The sequence below is a fragment of the Sarcophilus harrisii genome, chromosome 3 (assembly GCF_902635505.1).
Source record: "Sarcophilus harrisii chromosome 3, mSarHar1.11, whole genome shotgun sequence".
NCBI lineage: Eukaryota > Metazoa > Chordata > Mammalia > Dasyuromorphia > Dasyuridae > Sarcophilus > Sarcophilus harrisii.
The window spans coordinates 370,975,198-370,996,957 of NC_045428.1; the positions used below are offsets into that span (position 1 = coordinate 370,975,198).

General features: G+C 30.7%; 1 protein-coding gene across 1 annotated transcript in view; it reads left to right on the forward strand.

The window, feature by feature from the left end:
• Positions 1 to 21,760, forward strand: part of DNAH7 (dynein axonemal heavy chain 7) — a 280,267-nt gene that overhangs the window by 204,645 nt on the left and 53,862 nt on the right. Inside the window, exons 47-53 of the mRNA XM_031960292.1 lie at positions 780 to 934; positions 3,692 to 3,882; positions 8,076 to 8,209; positions 9,148 to 9,483; positions 14,986 to 15,112; positions 16,701 to 16,895; positions 21,628 to 21,720. Of these exons, the coding sequence (XP_031816152.1) occupies positions 780 to 934; positions 3,692 to 3,882; positions 8,076 to 8,209; positions 9,148 to 9,483; positions 14,986 to 15,112; positions 16,701 to 16,895; positions 21,628 to 21,720 (1,231 nt within the window). The remainder of the gene's footprint in view (positions 1 to 779; positions 935 to 3,691; positions 3,883 to 8,075; positions 8,210 to 9,147; positions 9,484 to 14,985; positions 15,113 to 16,700; positions 16,896 to 21,627; positions 21,721 to 21,760) is intronic.

Genomic DNA, 21,760 nt, shown 5'->3' on the forward strand with positions numbered 1-21,760 from the left:
TTGTTAATTATTACATTTATAATGAAAACTTTAAAATTTGTAAAAAGAAAAAAAAGGAAGAAAATTTGAGACAGAGGAATGGGCCATTTTGGTGATAAGATAAAAAATCAATTTTGAATGCCCTGAGTATTTTGAATTTAGATGACTCAAAATTAGTTTTCTGGCTTTTGTTTTCCTATAATTTATGGTAATACCTATTCCAAAGATATCATTGACACTGATGTGACCAGCAAAAATGGCAAATAATTTTAAAGGTATAGTTTAAAAATTTATAGAATTTTTAGTTTCAAACAGAAAAAACAGTCTATATTTGACTTAACCAGATTTTTTTTTTACTGTTTTCCTTTTAGTTAAATAATTTCATTAAGACAGTGGTGGTCTAAGAACATAATTTTCTTTGGGAATTGAAAATATAAACAATGAGAAAATAGAAACATTTACTTGATAAGTGACATAATTAATATTCATATACAATGTTATAAACTTTCCTATGAAATGAAGAAACAAAGAACTAAATACAAATTAAATTTGAATTTTAAAATAATGAATATTTTCAGATTTTGACCCAATTAATATGAGAAAATGAGATATAATTTTGTCATCCAATTTAACTTATTCTATTTTTTTCTCAATTAGGACATTAAAACCATTATTCTTGAAGTTATATCTTATCTTTCTTAGATACTCTAATATATATTGTGATGAAATTAGATTAAGTTACTAAAAGAAATATAGGCAATTTCATTTTTGGACCATTTTCTTTCTTTTTTTCCTTCTAGGAATGCAAGAAGATGGCCTCTAATGATAGATCCTCAGGGTCAAGCTAATAAATGGGTAAAGAATATGGAAAAAGCCAATAGCCTTCACATAATCAAATTAAGTGATGCAGACTATGTAAGGACCCTTGAAAATTGCATCCAGTTTGGAACACCTGGTAAGTAACTAAATAGCAAAACTGTATATTACCAAAATGCCTAGAGAGGGCACAATTAACTCAAAAATTATTTAAGATGCAAAAAAAGACAAACATCAACTTCATACAAAAATGGTGATTTTATTCTTCCATTCATTATTTTATAATCAAATTAAACTCGGATAATTGTAATCACAGCAGGTTAGGAAATTTTCCATGCCTAAAAATTTGTTTGCAATGATTTCTCTAATTTAGCTATTTTAATTGTTGCCTGAAGTTGGACACGCTTTAATTTTCATTATGATTCTGATTTTCTTTTTAGAAGTCTATGAGCTATATACCAAAACTTGCTTACAAGACCATCTGTTCTATTGCAAAAATTTCCCCCTTTCTCTCTATATAATATGAGTATTAAGGAATTTATGACACCTGTGACGTTGTGTCATGGTTCCTTTCTCATAACAAAGGCATCAAGAATCTCATAATTACTTTTCAGGAAAAATCTCATGTAAGCTTTAAATATATCAGCTTAAAATTTAATTGTCAGATTAAATATTTTATTGTTTCACTAATCATATTTTAAAGTTATGCTACCCTAAAAGACATGGAAATTTTATTTTCTATTTGATATAGTATTGCATAACAAAAGTATCTTAAATAGTTTCATAATTTTATATCAATTTTTATAATGAATATATACTTATAAATACTAAGCTGTGGGAAATAATCAGAAATGAAATATATATATACATATATAGATATATATATACATATATATACACATATGTTAACATACACAAAACTACATTAATCCATTCAACAAATAATAAAATTGTGTAAGCATATACATTTTTTTATAGACAGTATGTTATAAGTGCTTAGATAGCCAGCCTACAAGTGTTAATAATTTGAGTTCAAGGCCTGTCTCTAATAGATAGAGGTCATGTGACTCTGGGCAAGTCACTTAAATTCTCATTATCCCAAACTACTCTCTTAAGACCATAAGTTGCACAGCAGTTGGCCAGTTTCTATTAAAGGAAAGGGATTTCTCACATGGAGTAACCCATACCAATTAAATCACAGGTGTAGTCCAAAAGAAAATTTGCAATAGGGTGTTTATACATTCAATAATCATTTTCTGAGCAAGGCAATACCAAAGTGCTGCTTTATGTCCTTAAGAAGTTGACAGTTCAATGGAACTGGTGAATAAATATGTTTGAACATAAGAAAATACTGTGTACCTGCATTTTTGATTTCCTTCACAAGCTAATTGTACAATAATTCAGAGTCTGATTCTTTTTGTACAGCAAAATAATGTTTTGGTCATGTATACTTATTGTGTATTTAAGTTATATTTTAATATATTTAACATCTACTGGTCATCCTGCCATTTAGGGGAGGGGGTGGGGGGGGTAAGAGGTGAAAAATTGGAACAAGAGGTTTGGCAATTGTTAATGCTGTAAAGTTACCCATGTATATATCCTGTAAATAAAAGGCTATTAAATTAAAAAAAAAAAAAAAAAAAAAAGAAAATACTGTGTAAAATGAGATGATGCTAATGTAACATACTATGGGAGTTTAAAAGAGAAATCAAAGGTAATTTCTCACCTATTAATATTAAAATCAGAATTTTAGATCTTATCAAATTACTCAGTTCAAATTGATCAAATTGTTCAATTCTCTCAGTTTCAAGATGAAGAAGTCAATGAAAAACATTCAATCAACAAGCATTCATTAAGTGCCTCCTATGTGCCAAACTCTATGTCAGGTCCTGGGGATGCAGAGAGGGAATAAGAGACAGTGATTTGCCTAAGGTTAGATTAAAGATTTGTCTGAGGCTAAAAGCTGTGGCCTTGTTCTCCTGGCTGCTAATCTAGAGTTCTTTCCATCATCCCAGGTCTGTCATCTGACTAAAAAGGTAAGTTTTTAAACATGGTTAATAATTGTTATATTTTTTTAAAAATTCATCAAAGAGAAGGGACAAATATCTTAAATCCATTTTTAGTTTTATAAAGAGTGAAACAGATGGCGGCTGGTACAGCTATTTTTGCATTTAACCTTCAAGCAAATGAATCTCACTGTTACAGTTTTTAAAAAGCAGATGCAATTGAGTCCTCTTCCATCTGAGCACCTGTCTTTAAATATTGGAAAATTCTAGAAGGCTATAATGCTAGTAAAAGCACATATATTTTAGCTCATTTAAAAAGAGGAAATGAATATAGAAAGTGAATAATACATATGATACTGGCAAATGACTATCAACTTGTGTTCAAAATCTCTTAATTTTTATAGTTTTGAATCCTGGCTACAGAATAATATATTATATCATACCTAATATTAAGAAAGAACAAGGAGCTAATTACCTAGCATTTTATATACATATTTCTGTCACTAGGATTAACCATATGTTTAGTTTGAGATTATCAATCTTGCTTAAAACTATTAATGGCTTTCAGTATATAAAACTTTATTTTGCTTTTTTTTTTTCAGTTTAAAACTGAGAAAATTTCTAAGGGAAGAAACATTGGAAAACTTCATTTAATACTGACACATAGAACTACCATTCTCTAGTATGTTCTCAATATACATAGACAACTTCCCTTGTGTAAAGGGTTAATAATTTTTGATCATCTTTTACAGAAAGTTCCTCATAAAGGCAACAAAGCAAAGAATTTTGGATGGTTGACCTTGTTGTAATGTTATCTTTTGTCTGTATAAATGCAATGAGTACATCCAGTAATTTAAATAACATGATATCCTGTTATGAATTTGTTCAAGTATTGCTGGAAAATGTCGGGGAAGAACTGGATCCTATCCTAGAGCCTCTTCTATTAAAGCAAACATTTAAACAAAGTGGGAGTATATGTATCCGACTTGGTGACTCTACAATTGAATATGCACCTGACTTCCGCTTTTATATCACAACTAAGCTTAGAAATCCACATTATCTTCCTGAAACATCTGTTAAGGTTAGTACTTGAAGATAAATGTTTGTAATCTGTTTTTACAATTAACCATTTTTTCCTTTCTAGTAGCATTTTTTTTTCATTTTCAACAATTCCTGAAAGTGTTATGATTTGTAAATGTTGCTTTTGACAGTGCTTAAGTAAAGTATATTTCCTTCATATTCTTTGAAAGCTAGTCTGTGTCATCAAATGATAATATATTAACTGCATTCTTTTTTGCACATTAAAATTTTGCATTTTCTGTTTCTCAGCATAAGATTCTTCTATTTTATTCTTCACTATTTGAAAGAAATTTTTTTCCCTACTGGTACTTTGAAGATACTAAAAGGTTCTTTAAGTGATAAAGGATACTTTTGAACATCAGAGACTAAAAAACATTAGACCTTAATCAGATATCCATGACTCATACTGAAACCAGGAAATAAGCAAAATGGATCATGAATTTGATGACTAACATGAAGAAAACATTAAGACAGTGGCAATATTTCAGAACTAGGGGGAGGAAAAGATGGGTTTAGCTAAATAAAGGAAGTTTTTATAAATGGGGGTTGTAAGATCTTCTCTGGATATAGTAAAGGTAAGATAAATAATCCCCTAAAAATATAGTCTTCCAGAGGCAGTGGAAAAAATTAGATTAATTTCTGAAGTCATGATTCCAGGAGATAATGGAAATATTTCTAATGATGACAATAAAATAAAGCTATGGGGAAAAGACAAACTTTTTTTCCCATTCTGAAATATGAGACTTAACAAGGTCAAGTTCAGTAACATAAAGCTGAATATCATCTATGTTCATGTAATTCTAAATGTTGTAATGTTTGAGATTGTTACATTTTAATTTCGGAAATAGGGAACATTTTCTAAAAATAAAAGAAGCAAATAATTTAAATTAGCAGTTGTCACCAATGATTTTTAATTGTGTGCAAAGATGAGACTAATATGTATCTTTAAACTTGAAAATGGAATTGTGTTCTAAAATATGAACACTCCTAAATATATGAAAAGTCTGATAAATTTAATTTGGTGAGAATTTTTTGGGGAAAAAATTAATTTTTAATCACATCTTTAGTTTGTTATGAATGAAGCATTCAATAAGTATTGGATTAGTGATACTGTATACATGGTGTTGTGCTAGGTACTATCTAGAAAGTTGGATTTAAATCTTTGGTTTTAAGGAGTTCATAGCCTAGTATGGGTAGAATTCAATAAATAAGAGATTGTATGGATGATGACACCACACAATTTTTATTTTTTATTTATATTTTATCAATTAAATTAAGAAATATATTAACTTAGAAATGTGACTTGCAAGTGAAACAAAATGAAATATAAAACATTAAATTTAAAATCCCAAGCACACTATAATGGAACCAAAATTTCTAGAAATAAAGAACATAAGAAAAAATTAAATATGAAATAAAACATGCATAAAATGATACATGTACCAGAAAAATCTTAAATTCATCACTAACATATTGTAATATTACAAGACTCCAGAGAAGAAAATAATCTATGAGTCACTATTGAAATCCTCAAGATCCCTAGAGTATTTTATTGCTTCATTATTTTTAATTGCTTGGATTGATTAAATAGGGATTTAAAAAACATTGTGAGGCAGTTACTTGCTTTCATTTACAAATTAGGATCCTTTCTTAAAATTCTATACAAAGAATTGTATACTTCCTTTGAAAAGGCACCAAAGGGGTGATAGACATTATGCTGAAATGTATTCATTTAGATCTAAATAAAATACATTGATGAAACTATATATTTTTTCATGCTAAACATATATGAAACAAAAGATTAATTTTTTAACCTTTGCTTTAAAATGTTCAACATAAAAAGAATATAAAGTAAATTCTTCCTTTCATTTGTATGAAATTATAGAATGCTTATAAAACATGCATTTTTTGCTAGCAGTATATGTTTCTTAATAATGTAACCTCCCTTGTACTCTATTCTTTATACCAACTATAATATTCTCAAATCTTTCAACATATTGCTCCCATGTCTGAATGCTGATGTACAAAACAAAATTATTGTTAAGAATATAAGGGCAAAATTTTAAGAATTTTTTAATTATATAATTTAAAGTTTAGATTATACATTTTCTTAAAGCCATTTGTTTTTTAATTCCTTTATTCTTTTATTACCAATCACTGTCTTACTGGCTCTCTATATTGCCATTTTAAACTTAATTTAAAAATTTTCATGGGGATTCTAGAATTTTACTCATGTTGGTACTTAAGTAATTTTCACCACAATTCTTAATTCTTAATTTATATGTTAAAGGTATTAGTGTTTGGGTCTGATTATCCATTTGTCATTTAAAAATATATAGTTTACTCTCCCCTTGCTTAATGAATATTGTTATATTTACTTGGTTAAAACAGTGGTATTTCTTTCATTTTGGATTTAATTAGAATTTTGTCTTTTCACTTGCCATCTCATTCATTTATTCAGTTCATGTGATAAGCATTTATTAATATGTGCAAGGAACATGTACTAAGCCCTGAGAATATAAAACCAAAGCTAAATGGCACTTGACTTCAAGGAGTTTATATTCTAACTAGGATTGGGTGTATGGGGGAAGTACTATGTACACAGCTAAACAAAGTTTTTGAAATATGTACAAAGAAAATGGTTGTTCCTTTCCCTAGCTAGACTTCATCTATTTACTTACATTTATTCTATTGAAACTCTTCCTCAAATACTCCTAACTCAATTGATGAACATTCCAGAATATTCCCTTCCCCACCCCCTTATGCTCATCTTTGAGAACAATAGTAGTAAGCTGTGCTTCCATATTTTAAATCAGGTCACTCAAGAGTTATGTTTTGATTTTACCTTTGGAAAAAGTCTTTCTAATTAATTTGGAAAACCATATGGACTCCACAAATGTACTAAAAAAAATTGATATATGAAATTATTGAAATCTGTTTCTACCAGAAATTAGGAAATTGGTAATAATACTTATATGTTGTCCAAAAATATAGCAAAAATGTATAATTTTTTAAAAAACAAAAGCCTTTTAAAACAAAGGCATTCACTGCTCCAATATTAACCGCTTTTTAAAAACTTCATATTTGTGAGTAAAAAAAATATCAAAAAAAACATTTCTGCTATTTTGTAGTAATTATTGAGAGGTGGGTTTTTTGTATCATTTAATAAAAGTGAGAAATTGGCCTTTGAACTAATACTGAAAAGGCCACAGCAATATAGATAGTTTGCATTAATGGGTCCCAGAGATAATTGTGAGCAGAATAATTGTAGAAGCAATTTGAAGGAGAAATGACTGGCCTAGATATTCCCAAAGAGGACATTGTTTATGAAGGCCTTTATGTGTTTAACTATGGATCACAGCACAAGTCCAAGAATTAGAAAATATTTGTCTTAAACCTCATTTTTGAAGGGGATCAATGCTCCAATGTAAATTTTGTATAAATAGAATAATAAAGGAAACACATACATTGCACTGGTTCCTGATGGCCAGCCATCACCTTGAGGGAAAATCAACAGCCATAAGAAATCTTTAGGAATAAGAGAATAAAGACTTATGAGTAGGAAATTTGAATAACACAGAATGAGAATATCATTACTAAAGTAGATGATGTGACAGTAGTAATGAATAGAATGAAAAAAAAGCAAAACTAAACAACTAGACACTGAGAAACTTTATCAAACAATACTGGAAAAATGTAGATTTCTTAGTTCACTTCTATATCAACAAGTCTGTCACTATAATTCAGGAAAGTTTATATAATAAAAATACTTTTAAAAAACCCAACATAAGTGCTCTTATTTTTTTCTTTCCTCTTATGACTGTTAATAACTTTAAAATGAGAATTAGCTAATATATTCAATTATGAGGAATTTTTTCAATCTAATTATTTTGCATCTATCATTGAAAAATTTGCCAGCAATGAATAATTTATAACAAGCACCTTCACACTGTCTTATTTGGGAATGAGATTACAAGTTTTTACAATATAATCATGTCTCCTAAAATCTGTAATTACAGTTCTTCTAAATAATTTTATATTCCCATCCTTACATAAATTTCTAGACTAAATAAAATGTGTTTGAAGATCTTAAAAGTGTTTTATGCAGGGACTTGGTCAATAGATAATGTAGGGGATTTTTAATTGTAAATGACTTCAATGATAGTGTTTTTGTTTAAAACTTTCACTTGGTAGGTCACTTTACTGAACTTTATGATAACTCCTGAAGGAATGCAAGATCAGCTTCTTGGAATTGTAGTTGCACGTGAGAGACCAGATCTTGAAGAAGAAAAGCAAGCCTTGATATTACAAGGCGCTGAAAATAAAAGGTTTCACATTTTCCTAACTATGAGATTTGTTTATCTTATAATGTAAAGAGTTAAAATTTTTAAAGCACACATTAAAGATAAGATCTTTTTAAATGTACAGGAAATTCTAACAGTAAATAACTTATTAGAGTATTCTGATTTTTAAATAATCATTTACAAACGTATTGTAAGAGCTTCATGGGTCAGTACTTTTATCTGAATGATTGGAAACATTTGCTCAAATTTTGAGACAAACACATTTTCATATATACAAATAAGCAAAAGTTTAATTATTCATCACGCAATTTTTATTTTTCACAATTTAGTTTTTATTCATCTAAAGTTATTTAATTTCACTGTTATATAAGAAATTGATATTTTAATTCAAACTACTTTGTCCCCAAACAGCTATGCCAGATTTTAGAGTATACAAATATGCGTTAGACCATCAAGTAAAATGTAAGAGAAGTAAATGAAGCAATATGATTGATCTCTTTGCATTCAAAATCCTTATAAGATTTAGGTTTTATGACTTAGCATTATGGTACAATGGAAAGAGCATGGGTTGTGGAATCAGAAGATCTGATCTCACCAGGCTGTGAGCAAGTCCTTTAACTTGTTGACCTTTATTTTCTTCATCAGTTAGACAGTGCCAATAAAATTTTTTTCTGACTAACTCACAGGAATGATGAGAGGAAAATACTTTTTATAAACTTTTAAGTAATATATAAATATGAGCTGCTATTATTATCATTATCACTCTAGCTATTATTTAAATGATCTATCTATATGGAGTAGAATGGCTTTTTATTGTCATATTTTTCAACATAAATGGATATCAGAATGTAATATCAATCTTTATGTGACAAATTACATCCTTTGTTACAAAAGAATTATATTTTAAAGAATATATACATGTAAACTACTTTTTTCAATGAAACTCCTGCATTTTATTTTAGGCAGTTAAAGGAAATAGAAGACAAGATTTTAGAAGTTCTTTCATCTTCAGAAGGCAATATATTAGAAGACGAAACTGCTATTAAGATATTATCTTCCTCCAAGGCTTTAGCTAATGAGATTTCTGAGAAACAGGCAATAGCTGAAGACACAGAGAAAAAGATTGATGACACCCGGTTGGAATACCATCCCATCGCTGTTCATTCGTCAATTCTGTTTTTCTCAATAGCAGATTTAGCTAATATTGAACCTATGTACCAGTACTCACTCACTTGGTTTATTAACCTTTTTATCCTGTCCATAGAAAATTCAGAGAAATCTGAAATTTTGCAAATAAGGTATGTGAGATAAATACTAATTAATTGCTAATTAATGCATGGGTATCAGAAATTATTTTGTAGCTTTCCTTGTTATTTTGGTATTATGTTGGCATTGCAGCAGTTTCTCCAAAATGAACCCGATTAATCACTTCCTAGAAATAAACTTGTGATTTAGGAACTGAAGAAATGTGTCCAAACTCAATCTGTTAAGTCATTCTTCAGTGAAACATTTGTAAAGAGATGTACATTTCTAGTAATAAAAAAACTTTAATTTATTGTTTCAAAAATTTTCAATAATTATCAATGACAAGAAATGAGTAAAGCTGGATAATATATGATAATATAATATAATATGTGTTAGCACTCTTAAGAGCTTGCATTAAAAAAAAAAAAAAAAGATGCATACCAAGACACCTGTAAGGAAAAACCATACTTGGCAAATACTAATAAAATTGGTTTTTCACAGTATTAATTCTTATCTTCTTTATTTGAATGAAATGTTTTAGCCTTAAATGTTCTAGATTTTGATCATTATTAATAAGGTTTTTAAAAAGACATTCATTTAGAATTGAATTGCATTACATTTGTACTAAAATTAAAACTATTTTTGAATTGCTATATGAGTTGCTGTATGCCTCAAGATCCATTAGGTGATTTTCATAGTTCTACATTGCACATTATAAACTTTTGTAGTATTTTAAAATATTATTTAACATGGAGATAATATTAGGAAAAAATATAGATTCACTAATTCAAAAAGATCATTTAGAGAAAATATGTAACTGTGTAGTTCTCTTTTGTCTCAGTATGAAGTCATATACTTTAGTTTCCTGCCAAGTCTAAGACTCACATGTATGTCTATTATAGAAATTCAATGTTTTGATCTCAATGTTAATCTCAGTAAAGACTGATAATATTTTCTTCATATGTAATTTTTAATAGTTTTTTTCTTTACCAAGTTGCCTTTCACTTACCTAGAATTCTGAAGGTTTTTTAAACTAGCAATACTTTAGCCATGACCATTCATTATTCTCCAATTGATAGATGAGAATGATAAATTCTGCATTGAATGCTGTTATATAATTTTCATTTGTGGCTTACCTTTCCACTAAAATTTTATATACAGTATTGAAAATTCTCACTTTTCATCTAAATTGGTTCATTGTCCCTTCATGAAACTATTGAGGGAATAACAGAATCTCCAGGGAGGAAATGTAGTACTGGAAATGGGGCTCAAAACATCATACTTTTTCTTTGAGAATATCAACAATCTCTTTAGATTATTTGACATTCAATGTTTCTGACAATCTTATGACTGACAAAGACTAAAACGCAAACAAAAATCAAACAAAAAAAATTGACCTCTTAAAAAGAAAAAAACCATCCCTAGGCCTTCCTTATTTCTACTTTAGTGGAAAATGGAATAATTTTACATATGTATATATATACACATATGCATGCACACACAAATCTAATTCTATCTAATGAGTGGGTCAGGGGATTAGAAAAAAATTAAATGATAATTTTGTTGCATATTTGAAAGGAATAGCAAGTTGTGCATAACAGATACAGAGTTTTATGTGCAAATGTCTTTTTATTGTACTATGTTATGAAAATGCTTCCTTTATTCCATAAATTAACTTTCCATAAAGTAACATCAAAAAAAGAAAATAGTCAACAGCAATAAGCAAGGATTTTTAGGAGTATAAAAATTATAGGTGTGGTAAAATTAAGAGAATTAATGTGCTTTCCCTTTGTCAGTATAGTCAAAGGCTTATAAATATGTCTCTCTTCAGACAAAACCACTTAAGACATTTTCCATTTTAAAATTAGCTGTCTGCTTTTTGCTTTGTGACTTCTAGCTAGTACTCTAATTTGAAGATGAAATTAGAATTCATCCAACAAAAATAATGTTTCTTATTAGAATCGCTACACAAAATCTAAAATTCTAACATCAACAACAACATTCAGCGTTTCTTTTTGACTCAATATGAGATCTGGTTCAAAATTAGAAACTGAACTAACTTGCCAGTGGCTAAAGCCCTTAAATAATATCTATCAACTATCAGAACATTTTTTACACTAATGTTCTCAAGCCAATGAATTATTTATTTCTCTTAATTAGCAATCTTCAGTATGTTGAACAAGGGTTCAAAGTTAACTTTCAGAAAAGAAGTATATATACACTAGGAACAATTTACTGTTTTACCAGATCCAACCTTTTTTCACACATTAAGGAAAATTATTCACAAAATAAACCTCTAGATGAAGAATAGAAGTGTCAACATAAATATCATTACCAATCTGCTTATAACCAATTGGTAGATGCTACCCAGTTCAAAGATTTAGTTATCTTATAGTATGAGTAGCAGTGTGTCTTAACAGATAGAGAAACTAGACAATCAGGAATACCTGGATTCAAGTGGTATCATAAGCACAGGTTTTGGAGTCAGAAGATTTGGAATTAAATTCCAACTCTGGTGCTTATATGACATTGGGCAAGTCACTTAACATCCCTAACATTATGGTTTTGTTTTGTTTTTTTCATCTGTAAAATGAAGTTGAACTAGATGCTGAGGACCCTTTCAGCTCTAGATTTTTGAGCTGATTCCCTACCTCTGACCCATACTATCTGTCAAGATAATGCTGGACAAGTTGTTTAATCTTTTAGAGCCCTAGGCAACTGCATGATGAAAAATTTGAGAGAAGATGCTGATCTACATCATAATTCCCCTAAATATATATATATATATATATATATATATATATACTTTTTTAAAGGACAAAGAAGAAATAAATGTTACTTAGCCCTATCCAAGAACAGAGAGCTAATAATATCCCTTTAAAAACTAAATGGGAGTAGAGGGATATTCAGATAGTAAACTGATCAGACATCTTACTGCAAATTAATTAAACTTTACTATCAATCTGATGATGCTTTTCCTATAATTGCTATTTTACCTAAAAATTACTGCAATATACTTGACCAGTAAGGGCTTTGCCCTTTTACAGTTTAGTTTACAGGTAAGCCAAATAAGCAATAGACTTCACTATTTATTTGTGGGGCACAAGAATATCCCATCTATACAACAATACATCTTTCTTAGAATATAAATATCTGTAAAAGAGGGTATCATATATCTTGTACACCTTTGAAAACAGATTCAGAGAGTTGGAAGGGACTCAAGGATCATCTGGTACAACTGGTGATTAAACAGAAATTGCCTACATCACATCCTCATCAAGTGACCACTGAGTCTCCCTATGAAGACTTCTAAAGGGGGAGAACCTTCCAAGTCAGCCCATTCCATTTAGAGCCTTCTAATTTTTAGCAGTTTATACCTCAACTCAGGGTGAAATTTGCTTTTTTCAAACTTCTCTTACTAGTATGTGACTTTAGAAAAGTTACTTAAACTTTATGAGACTGTCCCCATCTATAAAATAGAGATGATTTTAGTAATGAGACCTTTTCTACAATGTATAGAGTACTAAAGTTCAAATCTGGTCTCAGATATTTACTGACTGTGTGACCCTGGCAAGTCACTTAACTCTGTTTGCCTCAGTTTCCCCATCTGTAAAATGAATTAGAGAAGGAAATTGTAAATCAATCCAGTATCTCTGCCAAGAAAATTCCAAATGGGGACATGAAGAGTCAGACTTGAATGAAAAATGATTGAACAACAGTAACAACAACATAAATTTGTAGAAGACTGGGTCAGAACTCAACATGTAACAATGGCCTCTTTGCTGTTCCTCAAATATGACATTCTATTTTTTTACCTTCCAGAATTTCCTCTAGCTATCTCCCATTCCTGGAATACTGCTCTACTCTCTGCCTAGTGACTTCCTTCAAATCTCAACTAAAATCCTATTTAATACAGGAATTATTAATGCCCTTATAATTCTTATGCCTTCCTTTTTTTAAAATTAGCTCCTATTTTTCATGCATATAACACATTTATATGTATTCATTTGCTTGTTGCCTACAGTGTTGGACTGAGTTCCTTGAAATTAGGAACTGTGTTTTGCTGGATTTTTTTGTATTGTCAGCATTTAGCCAAGTGCCTGGTACCTAGTAGGCACATAATAAAAGTTTACTGACCAAGTCTTGAAGTCTTTAAGCAGATGTATTTAAAAATTATATATAAATATAATAAATATACTGTCTATTTAATATATGCAATAAAATTATATACACAATAAAATTTATATGTTTGTATATGCATATGTAAAAGAGGAACCTGGAACTTGTGTGTGTGTGTGTGTGTGTGTGTGTATGTACTTTTGACCCTTCTTTTCTAACAGATATTAACATGCTAATTATCACTTAGCAAATTGCTCCCACGGTCTTTAAGCTCCCAATTAGTCCACATACAGTGAAAGTACATAATTTTGTCTTATTCACTCATAAATCTCTATGCAACTCACCTATTTATGTGTTACTTTCCAAGAGAGAGAGAAAACCCTCCCATCAGTTTGGGAATCAGTAGAATAAGTAATTTAAATCTATAGAATATTTAAACATTTTAGCTATTATTTCACTAGCTTTGCTAACAAATTTTTTTATCAGAGTTGCTAACTAGAAAACATTAACTAATTCAATGAATATGTTTTTCCTTTGAGATGCCACTGGCTGGTAGTAAAAAACAAAACAGATAAAGATGTTAAAAAGTAGGTCTTGGATAATTCACAAATAAGACAAATAAGATAAAATTTCCTACTATTATAAGATTCTGAGAGATTGTAGGGAAATTCCCATATGAAAACTCCCACCATCAATCCTGATCTACATCTCTTAACTGTCTTGAAGAGCTGTTAGGGAAACAGAGATTGAATGACTTGCTCATGGTCATATCACTATGACAAAACAGAGACAGAACTTGAACCCTGGTCTTCCTAATTTCAAGAACAGACACTTATTCAAAGATAACTGATGATACTATGATTATTAGTTGTCCTACTGGTTTATTTAGAATGTCATTATTAATGTAGTCTATTGTTGTTTTGTGATTTCTCAATATTTCTTTTATTAATTTCATATCCAAAGTAGGATATCAATATCGTATCTATGTTATTAAATAAATAATAGTGCTTTGAATGTTTCCTCAGATATAAATAATTGGTTAGAAAACTGTCTTTATAATCAAAATGTAAACTGTTATGGGAAATTAATGAAAAACTCACCGGACATGTATCTCCAAAAAATAGGACACAAGACTTAAAACAACAACTTAGTATTATCATGTGCAATGCTTTTTTTTTTTTTTTCAAAAGGAATATGGGTAGCTTTAAAAAAAATCAGTCAACAGTAAAATGCAATTCCATTGAAATGTTTCTATATTGTTTTCCTCTCAAATTGGTTCACGTGGTTAATGAGGATTCTTGATTGTTTTTGGGGTAATTGACCAGGAAGTTTATTAGAACAATGAAGGTCTGATTTGTAATAGGTTTTTGTAAATGCATGTGTTTTAAAGTGATAATAATTTTTAAATTTTTTTCCAATCTTTTATTTCTTCACAGGCTACATATTCTCCAGGACCACTTTACTTATTCATTGTATGTTAATGTCTGCCGTTCACTCTTTGAAAAGGATAAGATGCTCTTTTCCTTTTGTCTAAATATGAATCTTCTGTTACATGAAAATTTGGTCAGTACCTCTTGTAAATTTTCATAAGGCATTGAAATATAAAGATTATGTTGTTAGTAAGTTGTTGGTTTATAAAGACAACCACAAAATAGCAAAATTTGACCCATAAATAATGCTGAGTACATATAATGCAGCAATTGTCAAGAGACAATTTCACAGAAGTGAAAAATAAATTGTAGATAAGTATTAAAACTATATGTTTTAATAAGCTAAAATAATCTATAAAGATATTCCAATTCTATATTTTAGTATATTGCCTCAATATGTTTATACCAAATAGATTAAGTACATGCTTAAACATTTGAAGCAATTAGCTACCTTAATCAAACAGTTTGGGTTTGATAGAGTGGAATTTTAGCACTACTTAGCACTATTTGAAAATAGAGTTCTCTCTTCAATGGTTTTAATAATTAGAAGGAAAATTGACCAATTTAAATGCAGCCATCTAAAATGTGAGCTGATTTTTAAAAGAAAGCTTTTCATATATTATTTCTCAACCAGACTTTTTGGAAATATGACTCATTTTTGCATTTTATAGTCCTGGAACTCAGTGATAGCTTTTGCCAGAATGATGAATAAATTTGTAATTTAGAAAGACCTTAATTTTTTCCATGTCTTTTACAATGCTGTTTCTTAATAGTAATTCAATAGAGGAAATGATTAATTTTAAAACATAAATAAAGGTTAGGGCTTTTAAGAAAATATTATAGCAAGAGATCTTTCCTAATGGTGTCTAGTAACACTAAAGATTCTGTTGGAAATTCATGAACTCCTAGGTGTCTCTCCAGGTTAGAGATTTAATTAATATTCTGATACTCCTTTTCTAATTATTGAATATATTATTCATATGCTTGTGAAATATACATCTAAAAGATAATTCTGAGGACTATGTAAAATGACTACTTAAGGAGGATTGGAACTTATAATAAGTACTTGAACACATTTTATTTTAACGCTTCCAACACAATCAGACTCTACTACTGAATTTGGAGCTTTCCTTAAAGGCAGAAAATTTTTGAAAGGACTTTTTTTCATTCAGAATTTCTTGGTGAAGATACTCTTTTATGGGATGTACATGCAAATGAGAAGAAACAGCAAGTAACTTATCTTCATATGTAAAAGATCATGATACCTAGGGTGTCCCTGTTAGCAGAAGAGTCTAGCCCTCTTCCATTTAAATAATAGAGAAATCTTCAAAATCCTCTGTAAGAATCAAACTGCAATGTTCAAATATAAATTACATTAAGAGGTCTCTGAATATGAGCTCAGATTCTGATTCTGTTAGTATTTAAACTGAAAAATTAACTGCTACTCTATTTTCCAACAATTAATAGGTACTTAGTAAACACTTGCAGATTGATTGAAAGAAATTTTAGGATTGGTTTGATAAAAATAATGAGGAAATTCAGAAACTACTAAAAGAAAAATGAGAACTCTACAGGGTCTAGCAGCAGGAAAATTTGTCCATCTCTAGAAAAGGCATTTATACCCCTTAATAATTAAGGTATCAAAATCTTCCAAAAGTTGACTAAAATACAAGCAGATTTTCTAGTTTTTTACTTCTTCCTTCTGTGCAATTTTATTCAAGGTTAGTGAAGATGATTGGAGGTTTCTGCTAACTGGTGGCATTGGTTTGGACAATCCTTTTTCCAATCCTTGTATATGGCTTCCCCAGAAATCATGGGATGAAATATGTCGACTGGATGATTTGATAGACTTCAAAGGCATTCGTAAAGAGTTTGTGTCATTGAAAGATGAATGGAAAAGAGTATATGATAGTTTGGTATGTACGAAATCTTGTTTCATGAAATTTTTTATTAATATATGATTTTAATCTGAAAAAAGAAGAATGCTATTCTTCTAGTTTTCATCTTTAAATAAAACAAGTAAATAAGCTAGACTGATATCAAAATAAAACTTTCGTTTATTCTATCATTGTTTTATTATGCACTACCTGCAAATTGTCATTAAATTTGGAATTTTAACATCAGCTTAATTACATATTATCAAATATAAAGATAAACATATTTTCCTAGATTGAATAACCTATGGAAATACTGTTGCTGAATTGACAAAAAGTGTGAAAACTTAAAAATTTCTGATTTATATATTTATACATATATATGCATATGTGAATATGTATATGTTAACATTAACTTTTCACCAGCAAGTGACTAATTAATCATTACTAACGTGGAGGAAAAGTTGAACCAATACAATACAGAGAAGCAGAAAATGAATGCATAGCTTTCTTTTTTTTTTATTATAGCTTTTTATTGACAGATTATATGCATGGGTAATTTTTCATCATTGTCCCTTGCACTCACTTCTGTTCCAACTTTTCCCTTCCCTCCCTCTACCCCCTTCCCTAGATGGCAGGAAGTCTCATACATGTTAAACATGTTAAAGTATATCTTAAATACAATATATTTGTACAGATCTGTACAGTTCTCTTGTTGCACAAGAAAAATTGGATTTAGAAGGTAAAAATAACCTGGGGAAAAAAAATAAAAATGAATGCATAGTTTTCAAAGATTTGGTATACAGTGCCACATTTTCTTATTTGGGTCAGAATACTCACAAATGTCAGTATTGGTTTGATAAAAATGATGAGGGAATTCAGAAATTACTAAATGAAAGACTCTCCAGAGTCTAGCAGCAGGATAATTTGTCCATCTCTAAAAAAGGCATTCACAATAGAGCAGTAATGAACTGAACCAGCTACACCCAAGGAAAGAACTCTGGGGAATGACTATGAACCACTACATAGAATTCCCAATCCCTCTATTTTTGTCTGCCTGCATGTTTGATTTCCTTCACAGGCGAATTGTACACTATTTCAAAGTCAGATTCTTTTTATACAGAAAAATAACTGTTTGGACATATATATATTGTATTTAACTTATATCTCATATAAAATATATAAAAATATATATTTAACATGTATTGGTCAACCTGCCATCTGGGGGAAGGGGTGGGGGGAAGGAGGGGAAAAGTTGGAACAAAAGGATTTGCAAGTGTCAATGCTGAAAAATTACCTATACATATATCTTGTAAACAAAAAACTATAATAATATAAAAAAAGAAAGAAAAAAGGCATTCAATTCTATCAAAAGTAAAATACAAGAAAAACTTACAGATAAAATTTTGGCCTTAATAAGAAGGCAGATGAAATTCAGTTTCATGCTAATAATAACAATCCAAAACACTTTTATGATGTTCCAGAAGCTATTTAAAGACCAAAAATTTTTGGTGCATCTCAACTAGTCAGCACTGATAGAGTCACACTGATCAGTGATAAGGACATGATCCTGGACCTATGGCCAGAATACTTACATAATGTTTTCAGCAGACCATCACCAACTAATACTGAAGTTACTGACTGTTCATCTTAGTTTGAAGTTAATACTTCTACCTGTACTTCCAACAGAAGGAAAAGGTTTTGAATAGGCTTCTCTCCTGTGGCAAAGTGACCAGGGCTGATTCCATTCTAGCAGAATCTACAAGGAAGGGGGACCACTGCACTGTACTGCACATACAAAAACTGATGGCAAGAGGAGATCCCCTAGGAGATCAAAGATACCTCTATTGTCTATCTATTCAAAGGAAAAAGAAATGAGTTGTGTCTTGCAGTTACCACAGATGGGTGAGAAGGGGAGGGAGGGGTCATCCTCTCTTTTAGTCATTGCTGACAAATTCTTGCCAGGCACTGTGCTCTGTGAACAAAGCAGACTTGTGGTAGCTCAAAAGTAACTGAAATGCACAAATTTAGAGACATCTCTTTCCCAAATGGCCACACAGAGTCCTCCTTAATAAACTGATCCTTCATCTGGAAGATGGTCATCTACCCAAGAGCCAATGTGACTTCAGAAGGGGCTAAGGAATGGTCACCATGATGTTTGCTGCCCAGCAACTCCAGGAGAAATTCCAGGAGCCAAACAGAAGTATGCAAACAGTATTCATTGCTCTAACTGAGGCTTTTGATACTGTCAGCTTATGGAAGATCATGGCAAAACTTAATTACCTGGAGAAGTTCATCAATGTCGTACACCATTTAATGATGACATACTTGCATGGATTCTGGATAATGGATAATGTTTTCATGCTATCCCAGTCACTACTAGAGTAAAATAGTGCTGAATGCTTGACTCCATACTTAAAAAAAAAAAGCCATGATGTTTTCAGTGATGTTGTCAGACACTTCAATGAAGACAAAAATGGCATCAAGATCTGCTAATACACTGACAATACTTTATTTAACTTGAAAAGGCTATAAGTCAAGACTAAAGTGGAGAGAGTTAGTATGTGACTTTTTGTTCTCAGCTGATTATGTATTCAGTGTAGTCTCTGAGGCTGAGATGCAACAAAGTATAGATCAATTCTCTGTATAATTTTACCTAATAACCAACACCAAGAAACCGATTCTGCATCAACCAGTTCTACACCAATTAAAGAAATCGTGAATGTTGCAGATAACCTCATTTATTTTGGCAGTATATTTTCCAGGGCTGTCCACATAGATGATGAGGTTGACACACGCATCTCCAGAGTTAGCTCAGAATTTGAGAAGCTCCAAAAGAACATGTAAGATGTATTAGACTGTCTACCAAACTGAAGATCTACAGAAATATTGTGCTGATCTTGATATATGCCTGTGAAACCTGCACAGTATACCTGGATCTAGCCAGAAAATTTGACTCCTTCTATTTGAATCATTTTAGGAAAGTTCTAAAGATCACCTGACAAGATAAGGTACCAGACACTGAGACTCTTTCTTGAGTTATAACTCCAAAATGTCCAGGCAGGGCACATTGTCCAAATGTATGCTTGTCTAAAAGATTATTTAATACAAGGCAGGCACTCACATGGAAGTCAGAAGTGACACAAGGATGATTTCAAGGTCTCTGAAGAACTTTGGAATTGATTATGTAACATGGGAGATACTGGCACTGGATCCCCCCTCGCCCCAGCATGGCGTGCATCATGGCTGATTCAAAGAAGGCACTGTGCTCTGTGAACAAAGCAGACTTGTGGTAGCTCAAAAGTAACTGAAATGCACATTTAGAGACATCTCCTTCCCAAATGGCCACACAGATTATTTGTGCCCAATCATTAGTAGAACTTCTGAGCTTGTATCAGTGTGATCAACCACAGCTGGACACACTGTACGTTGACCCTGACATTGTGATATCATTTTGGTCCTCTCTGAGTATGAAAGACAAACAACAAAGACAGTGACTAATGAATATCACAAAGATTTATTATTTTTAGATGTGGTGACACTATTAGATTTTTTTAATTAACTAGAATTTGGAAGATTAGTTCCAACATGAGTTTCACATGGAATAATCTTGTTAGATATTTAAGTAAAAAAAATGTTAGACAAAAACATTGTCTTAATATTTTCAGAATTTGTAAGTTGGAATTTTGTATATAAAACAAAGAAATACTTTTTAGAAATTAATAAACCTATGTCATGTCATGAACCAAAACCTACCATTTTTAGATTCATGTCATTGAACTTATTCAACTTTTTCTACCTGGTTTTCTGATCCTTATCACCACCACCCTGTGACATGGTCATGTATGGTTTGGTATAAGTTCACTTAAACTTTCTACTTCTAAATCCATCATGCCTTGTTGGTATATGAAGGGGACTTTGCAATGTCAGTAGAACACAAGAAGATAGGTCAGGGCCTGGTGAAACCATAAATCTGGTTTCTGAGGATTAACCTAGATAATTGGGGGATTGGGTGGATCAGGTTGGCCAGAATGATGAAATTTACTCTAAGAGACCGGTTTCATTATTTGGGAGAGGAAGGAAGGCAGCAAGATGTATGTGTGTTGATATTTGCCTTATGCTTTGTTATAAGGATTCTCTTCTGAGAAGTGCATGGTAAAAATTAATTTTATTCCCTTTTACAGAGGAGGAAGCAGGCCTTTAAAGGTTCAGTGACCTTTTTGTGGTCCTAAGATTTTTGATTCTATATCTTTTCTCTATGACCCTTCCTTGTATAATATATAAAACATACAAGGTCAAACACAAGTATTTTATTTCCCCTTCTTGATACCAGGATTGATTCATTTTATGATATTTTCCCCTTTATAATTTTAATCCCTAATATAGTGACTTGTATTTAGGAACCACTTAATACCTTTTTAAAAATGAGATCTCCAACTTTATCTATCCTCTCAACCAGTTATTGTATAAACTTTTTTTACTGGCTTTTAAATTCACATCAAATTTCCAATTTAGAAAAGACAATCCAATATGCTTTTAAGATGGAAGAAGTTTGGTACAGTGAAAAGGACTTTCTCTGGTTGTTAAGTCACAGTTTTTGTCTCTGTGATTAGTTTTGTATCTTTGGACAAGATGACCCTTAATCTTTCATCCATAAAGTGTAGAGTTGGATCTAGAAAGTTCCTTCCACCTCCAAACCTAGGATCCTTTGTTAGTATGTACAAAAGATTTATGTAATTAGATTTGAGTCAATTTGATTCTTCCATTTTTATAGGAACCACATCATGAAGCCTTTCCTGAATTGTGGGAAGAAAAAATAAGTGAGTTTCAAAGGATGCTTGTCATTCGCTGTCTGAGACCTGACAAGGTAAATGTGAATTTGAGCTTTGAAATTAAGAAAACCCTTT